General features: G+C 36.9%; 1 protein-coding gene across 1 annotated transcript; it reads right to left on the bottom strand.

Moving 5' to 3' along the window:
- Positions 1–6,220: 6,220 nt before the first annotated feature.
- LOC139974538 (fibrinogen-like protein A) lies at positions 6,221–15,083 on the bottom strand. Its single transcript, XM_071981749.1, has 5 exons — positions 14,860–15,083; positions 11,139–11,187; positions 10,531–10,706; positions 9,764–10,034; positions 6,221–8,779 (listed from the first exon to the last, which is right to left on the bottom strand). Exons 1-5 carry the CDS (start codon positions 14,941–14,943, stop codon positions 8,523–8,525), a joined length of 837 nt encoding a protein of 278 aa, XP_071837850.1. The 5' UTR covers positions 14,944–15,083; the 3' UTR covers positions 6,221–8,522.
- Positions 15,084–16,628: the final 1,545 nt, after the last annotated feature.

The raw sequence follows: 16,628 nt of genomic DNA on the forward strand, positions 1-16,628 counted from the left end.
GGGGACGTGTCCCCCCGTCCCCCCCTGGATTGACGCCCATGATCACATACATATAGATTGTGAAGTTTCGTAAAATATGGATCCTGAGATATCTTCAGCAATTAGGCAAAAACAGTTTCATCAGCTTTTCAGAATTTACTTCTCAGCCATGCATACAAAAAATTCATTGGACAATATAATTTGTTCTCTCTGTTTCAGAGAACTGTCGAGTATTACAACAACAATAAGGAGGACACATTCAAAAGCATAGGACTATTAGTCCTTAAAGACAGTTATGTGTAGAAAAATTGAAGTGGAAGAAAGATCTAGGACATTTCACATAGAAAATATAAATCTGTTGCATCCATTTTTTTTTTACCATTTTAAAGTGAAACACGAACGCAAACCAAAACGCAAAATAAAAAAATAAAAAACCCAAATAGTCTCTATCTGTCTTCATTTGAGAGTACCAACACGACACGATGTATTCAAGTCTTCAGTTGTGTCTGCCTTGTATTATGTATGACATTTGGCAGAAATTAAACATCTCTATACCTTACTCAAAAAAATATGGGCTTTACTTATATATTAGGCTATATTATATAAATATATTCCCATTCCCAAATTACATTTGCACCTTTCAGATCTTTGGCTTACCTTTTGATTTCTTCGGTACAGTATTATACGAATTCCTTAGCGTTACTAAGTATTGAACACACGTTTTACCGCTTTACTTATATATTAGGCTATATTATATAAATATATTCCCATTCCCAAATTACATTTGCACCTTTCAGATCTTTGGCTTACCTTTTGATTTCTTCGGTACAGTATTATACGAATTCCTTAGCGTTACTAAGTATTGAACACACGTTTTACCGGTGAAACGAGCTGTGAACCAAATTTCGTGAAATGTGTAAGTGTGTTGCCATCCATCGGGTTTTGGAGAAAAATATTCTGTCGTAGGAAAATTAATATAAACCTATAATATTTTTCTAGGAACCTCAGCAGGACAAATGTTATTGCAGTACTCAAGTTTGAATTTTTCATTCCTATTGTTCTTGTAAATGTATCCCTCATTGATAACGTTTGCGACACAGTGCTATAAACTGAGTTTTATAAAGCCCAATGGAATTAAATCAACCAGTTAAAGAAAACAAGATAATTGTCTCTTTTCCATCAACGACAGTAACAAGTGCCGTCGAATTCAATGCAAAACTGGAAATAATTATCGGTTTCTTGCGGCATTGTAAATGAATGTAGCAGGGTAGGTCCATAATTCCCCTTTCTGATATGGATTTTTGTGCTTTAAAAGCTCTACGAGAGAGCTAAACACATATGGAATTGCTGCAATGCCCCTTAATCCAGCTGTTCCCTTTATTCAACATATTGTCTCTAGCTATCAGGCATAAACACTTTGGTAGTCATTCAAATATTCACAAGGGAACATGAATACCAGTTGTGATTCGTTCATTCAATATGGAAGAGCAAACATCGGTGAGCCTCTGGACTTCTGAGGCCTTGGTTCAATTAATGAATCGCTTGAACCGCATATTTCTACACCTCTTTGACAACTGATGACTGATGACGCAATCTAATTTGAAGAGTTGGTCGGTAAAGAAAAAGAACGTTAAGATTGAATTGTCAATGACAGCTAATAATATTTTCTGTTTGAGCATTCATTCAGCATATTCAGAAACAACAAATTCAGAAACAAATTCAGAAACAACCAACAAGTGCATTCCAATTATCCTTGAGTTAATTTTATAACATCAGCAAATTTTTCTCATGTCAAACAAGAGAATGAAAACCTCACTGGGATATTTGAAACCAACATACTTGTACTATAAAAGCTCAGCCTTTTATACCACGTAAAAGTCTACAAACGGTCGTTATATATAGGGAACATTTCTGTTTGTGAATGAGATGTCATTGACAGATAAAAGGTACAAAGAGACAAAACAAGTGAACAAATTTAGAGACATAAATATTGATAACTCTAAGCCTTGAATAACATGTAGTTTCCCGTAATATCCTGTTCAATGTAATAGGAGTATCAAATGGTAATTTTTTTAACCTAAAGACGGAAGACTGAGGTCACATCAGACCCTCAAAGAAGCCTATGGTTAAGTGTATTCAATTGTATTTTTGTACTTTGTATATTGTTTGTTAAGCGAATTGAAACCTGGGATTTGCGCTATATAAGCACCGGTGTAATAATGACAATATATGTATTTATATATATCGTTTATATACTATCGTTGTTCGATACAAATGGCAGGTGCCTAGAGTGACATTACGACCGTAACGGTTTCGAAACTCGGGCCATACAATCAGCGTCCATAGCTTAGTGGGATAGGGTGTCCGCATATAAAGCGGGAAGCCCGGGTTCGAAGTTTTCACTGTTCTTTTTTTCCAGCTCACTACAATCTCAATTTGATATATATATATATATATATATATATATATATATATATATATATATATATATAAATATATTTATATATATTTATATATATATATATATATCACATATAGACAAGATATACAATTTACACCATATTGCTACCCTGGGTTTCACGCACGCATAGAGCGACGATCTTCAGGCCAGTGGATGGTCAAAACAGACTACGTTTTTTTCAACCGTTTACGGTTCAATGGCTTGGGGTTCCCATGGCGACATAAAGAGATAAGCTCGGATCTCCTATTGATTGTGTCACCTCTTGTGCGTAGGATTTCCAGTTTTTCTTCTATACAAAGGTTGCAGTTGCCCGATTCTCGCTGGTAAGTGTCGGACTGCCTAATTATGCTCCATTTAACCGAATAATCTACCTTTTTTCTCTTCAATCCCCATATGTGTTTAGATAACTCAGACTCCTTCTCGTATTTACTATTTCTGAAAGACTTAGTGTGGTTATTGTATCTAGATTTGAAATCCCCCCCGGTAAGCCCAACATATGACCTGGTGGTGCCATCGTCACCGGAAGTAACTGTGGCCTTATACACCACGGCGCTGACAAGGCACTCACCCTGTAGGGGGCAAGAGGCTCTATCTCTGCAGTTGCAGGTTCTTATGGGGGTTTCTTGGTTGAATTTTTTCATTACTTTAGCATTGTGGGATTTTATGATTGAATTCATATTTTTCATACAACTGTAACTCACTTTTAAAGTGTTCCTGTTGAATATTTTCCTCAGCTTTGCCCCGGGAGGGAAGTGCTTGTCGAACAGTTTGAGAAACTGGGCACCAACGTTAGATTTCACATTTTTACTGTAAGGTGGGTTGAACCATGTTATCTTCCTGCTCCGGTTCCTTCTTTTCCTCTTAGGCTGTTCCTTCTCACCCTCCTGGGGTTGGGTGTACGAAATGGTTGCGTCGAACCCGCTACTCTTCAATGCGTCATTATACATGCGTGCGTTGTTGTTGAAGGCGTCCTGGTCTGACGAAAGCGATGATATCCGTTTCTCTATTGCAGGGGGGATGTGCTTGATTATGGCTGGCGGGTGGTTTGACTTCACATTTATGTACAGTGGTTCGTCATTGGGTTTTCGGTAGGGCTGGTGCATTCCGGTGTCTAGGTTCAGGTTCACGTCAAGGAAGTTAACTGATTTTTTGCCTGTTTCCACCGTGATTTTGAGTCCGCAAGCTTGGAATGCTTTGATGATCTCCTTTCTGGTGCGGTCCGCTTCGCTTCCGGAGTGGCTTTGCATCACTGCGAGCCCGTCATCTCTATACAACCCAACGCTGTCCACGTTAAGTTTCGTTCTGAGCACGTTCAAGATGAAGAGCCCAACGAGCTCACACACTTCCGCTCCATCGAACGCCCCCATCGAGACATCAAATTCTTTGTACGCCTCCCTTTTTACCCAAGGGGTGCCTTTGTTGTCATATAATAAAGATCTCCTCGCGTGTTTAATAGCGGCGTACTCAATGTCCCGGATGTTATCGTATGTTTTGGCCCATGTGAGGCATTTACTCAGCAAATCCTCTGAGATGGAAGGGTAAAAGTCCACTATGTCAAATATTAGAAATGTAAGCTTGCTTTTCTCGTTTAGGCCATTGAACCATTTGAGCACTGAGGCGGTATTTCTCCATTGGTTCACTGATATTTTGGCTCTAATGTTATTATTTATCCGGTCGAGGATTTGCTTGCTCACTCGGCCCATTTCCGGCTTGGTCGGGTTTATCAGTCTACATTTCGGGTTGCTAGCAAAATTTTCCTTGTGGTCTTTTAGTGTTATGAAAGCGGGACGTTCGGCAGTTTTGCTTATACGGTCTTTTATGTTAAGCTTACCGGCGATGTCGTTGAATTCCTCTTCGATGTCGTTAACAACGGTTTCATTCGCCATTTTGTATTTCTGGGTGACGTTATCAGTGAGGAGCTTGTTATAGCTTGTGCCATCCATTTTATAAAGTAATGAAAAAATTCAACCAAGAAACCCCCATAAGAACCTGCAACTGCAGAGATAGAGCCTCTTGCCCCCTACAGGGTGAGTGCCTTGTCAGCGCCGTGGTGTATAAGGCCACAGTTACTTCCGGTGACGATGGCACCACCAGGTCATATGTTGGGCTTACCGGGGGGGATTTCAAATCTAGATACAATAACCACACTAAGTCTTTCAGAAATAGTAAATACGAGAAGGAGTCTGAGTTATCTAAACACATATGGGGATTGAAGAGAAAAAAGGTAGATTATTCGGTTAAATGGAGCATAATTAGGCAGTCCGACACTTACCAGCGAGAATCGGGCAACTGCAACCTTTGTATAGAAGAAAAACTGGAAATCCTACGCACAAGAGGTGACACAATCAATAGGAGATCCGAGCTTATCTCTTTGTGTCGCCATGGGAACCCCAAGCCATTGAACCGTAAACGGTTGAAAAAAACGTAGTCTGTTTTGACCATCCACTGGCCTGAAGATCGTCGCTCTATGCGTGCGTGAAACCCAGGGTAGCAATATGGTGTAAATTGTATATCTTGTCTATATGTGATATTATTGCTCTACTACGGTATTGAGCACTTTCTGCTTCTACTGATTATACTTATACGTGTGATATATATATATATATATATATATATATATATATATATATAAATGAAAATCGTAATGAGTTGGAAAATCAAGAACAGTGAAAAACTTTCAGCCTCCACCGGGATTCGAACCACGGGCCTTCCTCTCTGTACGCGGACACCCTAACCATAGGCTATGGACGCTGATTGTATGTCCAGAGGTTCGAAACCGGTAAGGAACGTCGTAATTCCACTGTAGGCGTTTGCCACCTGTATATGGACTTTGAAGGAAAGAAAGATATTGTAATGATGTTGTAAAATATTCTTCAAAACAAATATGAACTCATAAAGGTTGCAAAAGGAAAATCGTTCTGTTTGAAAAGACGGAAAGTTTACAAAATCGTTAAGTCGTAAGAAAAGGATTTCAACCGAAATGACGAAAAAGTAAAATGTTGATTTCATTTTGCTTATTTGCAGTTGACGAGTTTCTTGCAGCAGAAAGTCTTGTTGGTATTTCATTTTTTATGTGTTGTTTCAGTCAGTTGCGTTGACAATGAGGGGAATTAATTAGTGTATATCAATCGTAAAGTACTATATAAATGAATATCCAGTATATTTGTTTAAATCATGAATATGCACCACAAAGTGTTCGAAGGAATTAATCTGTGAATTGTCTCGAATTTGAACAGAAAGCTGCCGCCATGCAGCAGATTCTATTTCAATGTAGTGTATTCATTGCATATGTTGCTCCTTGGCGTGCTGAATTAAACTGTGATATGCAGGCCTACATTACAATAGTTGATAGCTAGGATCAAATCAAATTCATTTGTTACTCCCTCAATGGAAATTATTTGGTGAAAACATCAATGACTGAGGGGGGGGGGGGGGGTTCCCGTAGAAACATGGAGGGAGAGAAAGACTCTAAACCAACTTTGAAAAGTGCATGGCTAAAGTATATTTATTCCCTCCTCACTTTTGCAGCTAATGATTCACTCCTCGTCAGTGCTAAATCATCGGCTGTATTAGCAGAAACAGTTGCAATAAGGAGATCTAATTTTCGTTTTTTTTTTCTTTTCATTTATTGCAATAGTCAATATTTCGATAAAGCACTGTAGTCTTGCAGCTCTCCAAACGTAGATATTTGGACATAGAATGCTAGCAAAATGTAGTTGTATGACTCAGAAGATTATGTAAAACGCAAGAAATTAGAATTTTGCTGACATTTTTACCAATTGTATTAATCGTATAAATCGGAGGTGATAAATTTAACTAAGCGTCACCAGTTAGCATTATCAAACAAGATGAACACACATGAAAGTTCTTCGGGCAGCTTAATGTTTGCATCCTGAAAAGCTTTACGAAGTCGGTCGTAGCAGTAAGTATTAACATATTGTTTGTCGGTTCAAATGAAATATAATATAAAGTTGAAATTTTCATGAAATCTTGCTTTGATATGTTTGTCCTGGATTAGTAAATACACCATCATAGTTAAGCTTTGCATTTTCTTTCGTATCACGAGGTAAGTTCGTTAATGTGTATAGGCAGATGTAATTCTACTGTAAGGTAGTTAATGTTCACTCATATTTCTAGTGTAAACGTGTTTTACATTTTTTACATTTCAATTTAATTACGTAGGATATACGTTGTACGTTTTAATGATAATAAAACCTACAATTTTATAGTATGTTATCATAATAAATATATGTGTCCGGAATGTTTTTACCTAGCAGTGTACAATGCTTACGACTCCTCTATTAAGCCTTAATAGTATTCGTGTTAATTATATCAAGGGATTATTGGTATATTTATTTCTTCATTGCCGGTATATATCCTGTGTATTCTTGATCAAGGTGTTTGTGTGTTCATGCTTCATCAAGCTGACTGAATTTATAATTTAAAAATAGCAAGCGAGGGCGCGTGTGATCATCGCCAGAGCAATAGATATATATCCGGTAAAAAGAAAGTATATTTTTTATTGGATATTAACTTTGGTTGGTTAAACGAAGTGATTTATCCAAATTAACAGTGAATTCAGATTTATAACTTTCTGCTTTCATCAGTTACAAACCATATATGCATATTTTGGTACTCCGTTAAATTAATCGAATATCATTCTGACTCCTTAACTCTTTATCTTTGAAAAGATTTGGCCAATACCGGTGTTTATTTTTATTACATGATATTGTCTGCAATCAGACACAGACAGAAAAGTCGATAAATGTGCTTGATTGTTTGCCAATATATCATTTTCACATACACGACTGATATTATATTCTTTTGCTGCCGAAAGATACATGTATCAATAAATCACTAAAAAGTGTCGTCAAAATTTGTAACAAAGTATGTTTCATTAAGAAATCAACCCCAGAATATTTAATATTTCTATTAACTATGTAAAAACACAGTCTTAAATAACCCAGTTATTTCTGAAGACATTGATTGGTACTAGATAGCTGCTGCCCATATACGTATTCCTTACACAACACGATAACTTAAACACCTATGCGCTGTTGTCCACTTATTCACTTGGTAGTTCGCTAAACAGCGTTACCGTATACTACAAAGATAGTGACCGTAACGTTTTCAATATTGCAGAAGTATAAAATAACATGACAGTATGCGAAAACAAAGAGTCAATAATAATTTCGCCTTAAATACCGAACGGATATCTTCATTATTCTATTGTGCATAAAAAAACAATTACAAATAGGGAAAAGAACTACAGTTTTGACCTAGCCTGTATTAGCCTATGTAGAGCCGAAGAGCTAGCAGAGACCGCAGATCCAGACAGAGTCCCCAGTTTTGTGGAATACTTAAAAAATCCCACTCTGTCATTAATAAACATTTATGTAGCAAAACAAATTTCCTTCTTCCATTTTTTTAATTCAAAGGAGTCATTTTGACATAAATGAACTGACATCTTGTTTTAAAATTAAATAAATTAATACAATTATGTTTACAAAGTACTCCCCGGTGTTGAAAACTTAAGAAGTTAATCTGAAAAGAAAAACAATCAAAGGTCGGAATTGGTGGCCACGATTGCACAGAGGATCCATTTTGTGATGGCAACTTTGTCCCAGCCCCCGCCCTCCCTCCTCCTCAAGTCACGTGCATAGATCATCTCGAAGTTTGTGCCACTCCCCCTTCACCTCTCCAAGAATTGTCCCTCTTCAACTGACTCTGAGGACCTAAGCAGTCTGCCGTGTGACGCAGGGCATGGTAATGATCAGCCTCATGGGGTATAATATAAATATCAAAGGAAAAGTGCGCAAGACGAGGCGTATTCACTAGATTAAAATATGGGTGTGCATCAGAAGGTGTAAGATGTTCCTGGGTACAGCCTTTTAGCTCAGTGCTGATCGTAAAATCATGTTATAGGCAAAACAAAGTGAAACAAATACCAGTTATATATTTTGCCTGCGCTCGACTCTATTTAATATCTTAAAACGGTATTTTAAATCATAAAATGTTTAATTAAGCACTACGATACCATCTACCAGCTTGTATTTTCCTTGAATAAATTGGCAAAGCAAATTCAGGCTATAGAGCGAATTTTCATTTCCGTATACTTTATGTTACTTTGGCTTCCAGGAAGACCTTGCCAACTAATACTCTGATGACATTCATCGCAGCCAAAGTAGTCACCGTTGAGGCTAGAATGGTAACAATTCTGGTACCACCAGGCGCCATGGAAATAGACAGCACAGTTCAGACCAAAAGTAGTTGCAACATCATTGTCATTGTCATAGGTGCTGAATGACATATTTCGATGATAAGAAAGCGCGTCAAAAACTGTGGAAAACAAACGTACTCAACTTCAACAGTTGCTATGATAAAGAAGCTATGATTGAAAGAGTTTGGGAGTCAAGTGAAACATCAATTTGACAATCTGAATGAGCAAGTATATTATAGTTTTACTGCTTTTACATTCTAATTGTATGTTTTAGGGGTTGTTTACCGACATACCGGCATACCTCCTTGACCGAAGTACCTTCAGGTTGAGGTATCGATCGCGCCGTTTACATCTTCAAATTGATCGCGAATGGTGCTAGTTTTGTCCAAGCCCGGCAAAATGCATCGCTTAGTTAAGTGCCCTCGCTTCATCGGCTTGATCATTGGCCTTGATACAATCAGTTAGGCCCGGTGCTCCCTTGTTCTTATCAATATGCTTATAGGACAATTACATTATTCTGTCACAAGAGAAATAAAAGATCTCCTCTTCAAATTAAAATACCACTCTTAACTTTGGAATTGTCCTAGAACTCATTGATAACCTTCATCAAGTGCACACACACTCAGCCCTTCATCTTCATTTCTCCTAACTACCCCACGCGATCATTACTTATGAGTCCGTCGCGTATAGAATAAGGAGGTATTTTTTCAGCATAGTTATTGCAAATACTTAACACTTTAGTAACTGTGGAGATTCTAGGTTACGTTTGCCAAGGCAAATATCTGTAGAATTTCTGGCTCCACAATCCATTTCATAGTATATATAAGTTTCATCTTGGCCAATGTATTTTCCTATCCATTTAAATTTTGAATGAATCTAAAGATACCAAGTACCAACCCTGTTTGATCTTGCTCACCCATCTTTAAAATAATATTAACTGTTGTATTTTGTTTGAAAATTTCGGCCGCGTTGCATGAAGCATGTAGCAACAGAAAAAAATCTAAGGGCTTCATAAAAAAGATAAAAGAGTCTTCTTACAATCACATTACGACTAGACAAAATGAAAGATCTTACTTCAACCACCTATGAAAATATTAACACACCTGCTGTACTCTCAGGCAAGAAAGAACCTAGGTCCACCATTCGGTACTTCGACCATTCGTCACTAATGCGGAAGAGGTTGTACTTTGCGTGATAGGCGTTTCCGATCTTATTAACGAGGTCGATCCGAAGTTCGTATTCCCCCTGATTGGTCAAGTAAGCCAGTTTGTCGTTACCAAGCCAGAATTCACGTTGTAAAAAGCCAAAGCCTTCTCGATATTCAGCCCATGTACGGTTGAAGTCGACATCGCCATCCATTCGACGTTGAAATACCTTTGCAAAATCCGAAAACAAAAATTAACCGTGAAAGTACATTGGGACTTGACATGGGAGATAACCGTATAAGTGAGGTTATCCGTGTTAACACCGGTTTATGTTTTGCTCACGATTACTGACACAACATTGTGACATCATCCAAACACAAAACAAAACAAAATAACATAAAACATTAAAACACAAAAATTAGGTACTCAATGCAACATAAGAAGCAGTCATTGTCATTCATGAAAAGCTAGAAGCCAATCATATAATAGTTTGTGTTTGTTTCTTTCAATAAGGCATGTTTCTTAAAAGATGTCAATGAAATTATGTTGCTATATTGTTCGATGCGGTTGAAAATCAAATGAAAACTGTTCCTCTTCTCGAAAAAACAAAATAGATGGCAATCTTTGCAAGTGCAATGCTAGGCCAAACCGTCAGCTCTGATGGTGGATAGAACGTATGCCGCCAATGGACACCAACATAGGATCTAATCTTACAACCTACTCACCGTCCATTTACCACCATCAACTGAATTATTACAAAACACGTTGAAAGGTTCTGGTGCACCATCAGGCTGAATCATATAAACTCCAGATTCTTGAGTTTGAAATTCGCAACGATTGTCGTAAACATCTTCGCAATCTCTTGGATATTGTGGTTCTTGATAGTAGAAACACGCGTTACCTAAAACGTTATTCAAAAATAGCAGAAACGATTTAATCAAAGATGTTGCTGATTGCCCTATTATAATATCATGTCAGTATATATCAAATTGTTCATTTATTCAAACCCGAATTATGTATTTCTTAATCAGGATAGGTAATGGAAACCTTGGTCAGCAAAATGCGCTTTACATATTGTATTCTCACTTCAACAATTCTGAAGTTTGCAACAAAGTCGACCGCTTATAAAGTATACCCCTCGGTGATTCATGCATCCCTAACCAGTGAACTGCTTCTGTAAATCTGTTCATTTTGTGTCTATCATTTTCATTGGTCTGAATATTATTGTAACTTTATTGAAATATATTGAATAACTTCAATTTCTTTCTGATTTTCACTGAGTAAAATATTAGTTACACTTGAACGCAACTTCAAATTTAGCAAGAGAACTTACACTCAGTGCTTCTTCTCACACGTGAATTGCCATGATGAATTGGGTTTATCTTTGAAGGAAAAGAAAGGAAACTTGTCAACTAATGAAGGCGGTGGGATTAAAAGAAAGTACTACAAGTGGCACGGGATGAACACTCTTAGTGTCAATATTGTTTCATTTCAAGTTAACTTCCCTGAAACCACTAAAGTGCTTGATATGCCGGATAACTCCACTATGGACATATAAATATTACAATGTCTTCATATTAGATCTGATAAGGGGAAAGAAACCTGTCTGATTCCTTCATGCTACCCTCCCACTACCTGCAATCCACTGGTTTGAATCCGGGACGTAGTCCTGTAAACGTATTTTACCTGCATATCATCTAATCTTGATTGCATTATTTCATGTAAAGACAGTAGCCTCTCATTTTAGTCATCCATCCCTTTGTACTCTTAGTCAAGTGTCTCTTAATTATGTCATTGTCTGTCTTGGCTTTCAAGTCAATTATAATTGTCTTGTTGCGGCAAATTAACTGATAGTTCAAATTGGAGGGATCCACACTGCCCATGGTCCCAAACAATAACGCCTATTACACCACTCATCAGCAAGCACCAGCGGCATAGCCATCAATAAAAACATGATTAGAAGGCTATATTGGCTAGTATGCCCCAAAGCTGTGACCCTTGGCCATTACTCGTTTGTCCGACTAATTAGCCAGGTCTTACTCTAAATATTGGCAGGAAAGGAGGATAAAACGTCAGTTGAGGCAGAAGACAGGAACAACAAGCTGCTATTGATTCTGTGCTGCACTGTCAATGTACTTGCTTCCGTGAATAACAATAATGAAAAGTACGATTTTAGCCTATATACGACTATACATGTGGGGGAAGAGGGGGGGGGGGTATCGTCCCGGTGAATGAACAATATTGACATGAAATGGTAGGGAAAGCTATAGTTGAAATTTTGTTAATAATGTTTACATTCTGTGACGACAAGGTTTCCTCAGGAAACTCCTCAAAACCTTGCAAACATTGAATGAGAGGATTGGCTACCTTTTGAGGCTATAGGTAAACCGAATAAGGAAATGCGTGTGATTTGAAGTAAAAAAATAGCTTCTTAGATGAAGATTTCTTGCTTTTACCCTGCAGAAGGGTGGTGCTAACACGCCATGCAGAAACTATCATATTTGGTTTATTTTGGCTGAGGGTATTATCCAGGAAACTTGTAAATTGATGCTTCAAAGACTAAAGCAAATATTTGCTGAGCATACAACATTTGTATGGTAATAGCAGCTATGGAATAAGTAGAAATATTAATATCACTTTTAAAGACTGAGTGTTAATGTCAGTCTGAGGTAAGATTTATCTTTGTCGTTTATTTAACACATTTCACTGACAAAAACTAACTTCCCTCGATATATCAAAAGCGCGTGTAAAATAATACAGCAAATAAGTAACAAAACAGGAAGATTGTGGTACGTGTGTACTTAATTGTAGAAGAGTTAACTGACACTTCGAAGAACTACTGTGTGCGCAATACTTGATTCTGGTTCCTGGGTTGGTAAAAATCTTCATTATCTCATTCTTTGGGCAATTATTACATCCTTGTAATTGGTCTATTACAACATTGAGCATAATCTTAAACGTGACATGGCAATAACCACACAAAATTGTCTCGACATTTAACAATAGCTTGTCACGTGTATCCTTTATTGGATCATATCTTACTGTAAAAATGTTCATTTGGTGACAAAATGTTGATAAACATATCGATTGACCCTCTGAAATCTTATTTTGAGCGAAAAAGAGTGTTATCATAACATTGTTTGGTGATACATAAGTCATCGCTTAAACCTATCACGTCCAGAAGTAAAGTTAGTAAACAGAAGAGTTGTTGAGTGTTATCATCTTTCAATAAAATTGATTCAAATGGTGAACGACTAAAATTAGTTTTTAAGCGAGAAGTAAACCCTCACCACCCACGACTTGCTCCGCTTGGTATATATACTCTGTTAGGTTCTCCTTGGGGGAAATTGTGGAAACCTTGTCCACCTTGAATGAGAGTTCTGGCTACTCCCCTGTGTACCATCAATGACGGTAACTGTAGTGTGTTGCAGTGTTTCTACAGTTGATATAAGCTTTCACTTGAAAATCCCTACAGTGAATGTCACCATGCATCGATTAGAAATAATCAAGTACCAAAGACCATTGATATACTGCTACACGATGCGTTCGTTACAGTATTTGTAGTGCTGCTGCTATCATACATCGAATATTAATGATCATTTACCAAAGATTATTGATATAGTGACTTCATTGCATTATTCTGAAAACGATATGTATTGATCTAGTTAAACAGCATGCATCATTCGAAATTCGTATTACAGAGAAAATCTACTGTTGTTTGTCGTACTTTTAAAAGTTTAATGAAAATGGGAAGCATCTTGTTAAATAATTCCGTTAACATATTATATTATCTTTACAAATAATTTTCAGTGCAGCAAATTTTGAATCACTTCTACCTCGGAGATATCCATAATATAGTATTTCATTTAAATAAGCACCAACCAAATATCAATACAAATTATTTAACCCATGGGGTTTATAATAAACCCAATTTATGTTTGAAGCAGGGAAGCATTCTCTTAAGTAATTTCATTAACATACATTACATAACAGTATATTATCTTTACAGATTATATTTCAGTGCCGCAAACTTTGAATCATTTGTACTTCGGAGATATCCACATTAGTATTTCATTTTAACTAGCACCGATCAGAGATGAATACAAATTTTTAAGCCACGATGTTTTATATTGATACAAATTAACTGTACATTGTCCCTTCCTTGTTCTTATAATAATATAAAAATAATAACTAAATCCAAGCTGTTGATTCAGGATTTTAGAAAGGCAAGGATGTGTTCGTGTTTTTGTTGAAGAGGCCTCTCATATAGCGGCAATTCCCAAGAAAAAAAAGGAGATTTAGACTTCATAAGAGGCATTCTGTAGCAAATTTGGACTATAAATTGGTTCTGATAATTAGGTTAATTAAGATTGTTCTAATCACTACGTTTCATTTTTCTCTTGTGTATAAGTTAAATCCGCGCCTGAATCGATTCACAATTAACGATGATATGTCGATTACACCATATAAACCTTATAATTCCAAATTGATGATGAGTTAATTATTGTTTACCCACATAGTAAAGGACACAGTAACAAGCATTGTTTTGAAGCTGTATGTTGCTTTGAATTTTGCCATGTACGAGGTCAACCTACAGAACAGTTTATGGAATCTGGGATACCTGGAAACACTTACCTGTTTATTTTGCTTACAAAATTTGAACAAGGAACTATGACCACGGTTAACCCATCAAGATATTGCAAAAGAACATTAATCAATACAGTCATTATGAAAGTCGCAACATTCCCTCTTGGTGACCACCTGGTTTCCAAATCTGTGTTGCTACCATTTTTTGCTTAGAATATGCCTTCAAATATAAGAGAGAAAGAGAGAGTGTGGTGTCAGGAGGAGTGTGGTACGGTAGACACGTTAAACAAATATAAATTGCATTAAACGTTATGTTAAGCGTCGCTTTTAAATATTGAAGTTTGAATATTGGCTTTTAAGTTATCATGTTCATAGCATGGTCGGAGAGGCATTGAGCGCAGTGTTTATTGTCAAAATAAGAACTAATTATGATATCTTGGTCATGAATTGCTAGATGAACTACTTACCACCTGTCCATCGCAAATCACTAGGAAGCCAGCAGCCAGTATAAAAAAAGTAAAGACGGTAACAGTTATCAGGTGATCCAGCATTGTTGAAGTTCTGTTCTGCCACACAAGTGATGCAAATATAGACGAGGAAACTATGATTAAATATGAGCACGTTCACTACCCATTCTTCGAAATTAGAAACTGGTACTGGAAAACCTAAACATGTATCATGTCTGCATCGATGTGGTATTAACTGAGTTTGAACGCGGAAGGAAACGTAAGGAAAATAAGGAAGGTTGTTGGTGTCGCGTAATCGAATCCAATGCAATAAATGGATGAATGAGTAAATGAGCGAACGAACGAATGAACACGAGAACAAAGGAATAACATTTTTAGTCCCAAAGCTGGATTCCAATTCACTGGTCAGGGTGTAATATGTACGATGAATACATTGATCTACTAGATGGCTAGGTTATAGCGAACAAGATCGTCCGCCCGAATTCAAGATTATCCGAATTCTTGGTGCATTTTAAGCCGTCATAGAATTTAAACATTCTTTACAAATTTCAACAATGGCTTTCCCGTCTCTTTCATATAAATATTATTTATTCACCCGAACTATCCCCTCCTCTGCCCCTTCCTCTCCTAGTGGTCGAACAGGGCTAGCATTATTGCCTTCGGCATATATACGTGTATAGGCTACACTCGTATTTCAGTAATGAAAATCAAGGAAGGAAATGGATTGGAAGTGCAGCACAGAATCAACTTTCATTTATAGGAGCATGTTATTGTTCCTGAACTTTAGCATGAAGTATATCAATAAAAGTCAGTGTTTCAAATCATCTTTATACAAATGGATAAAATGTCATATTCAAACATATTTCACTTGTTAGGGTGTTGTAAATACGATAAAATAAATTGATTCAAATCAGTCTACTAGATCGATGACCGGGTTATCGCGTACATGTTTAAACATGACTTTCCGTCCACAAATTCTGGGTGCTGAAAATTAATCTGAAACGTTTTCCTTTTCAGCATTAGTATTGGCCTTACTTAGCAACTGGTGAAAGTGTCTGTCAGTTTGATTTCACTTAAGGTTTACAGTGTGGATTTGACAGTGTCACTTGCATTGATAAGATCCATTGATACTTGAGGTACCTTTTTGATATATGTCAATATATCCATCCATATATCCATCATAAGAATGAATTCAGTGTTGCCTATATGATCCCAAGCAACCTTCAGTCTAAATTCTAATGTCTTGCATTTCGTTCCATTTCATCATGATATGTTTCTTGGATGGAAATAACTTCTTGAGCAAAATACAACCTAGTATCGCTCTGATTTTTGCAGCCTTTTGGCAGGTAGTCCCAGCTCTTTTTGGGCATCGTCGAAAGTATTGTGCTGTGGTTGTATAATTTTTGAATTCCAAGGAAATTTCAAAAGATTTTATACCGAATCTGTGCGTTCACTACAGGCGTCACACAACATCAGGTTTAAGTAATGGGCACAACAGAACAAACACAGCAATATGGTTTTCTTCTTTTACACGTGTCTTCAGGCCTGAAATTATGCAGCTCATGTTTGCAGCACCAGCATATCATTGGAGATTATGAGGTTGATTTCTAGCTCTTAATCTGCCAACGTTCCTTAAATTGAACAAATAAGGGATAGGCATCTGATTTTTTTTTTGTCTGTAAAAAGGAGAAACTGTCTTGAACTATAAAAATTTCTTCAAATTATATCTGATACAGTAAAAGAATGGGACTCCGTGATATATCAACTCT

This window comes from Apostichopus japonicus, chromosome 9 (assembly GCF_037975245.1).
Source record: "Apostichopus japonicus isolate 1M-3 chromosome 9, ASM3797524v1, whole genome shotgun sequence".
Taxonomy (NCBI): domain Eukaryota; kingdom Metazoa; phylum Echinodermata; class Holothuroidea; order Aspidochirotida; family Stichopodidae; genus Apostichopus; species Apostichopus japonicus.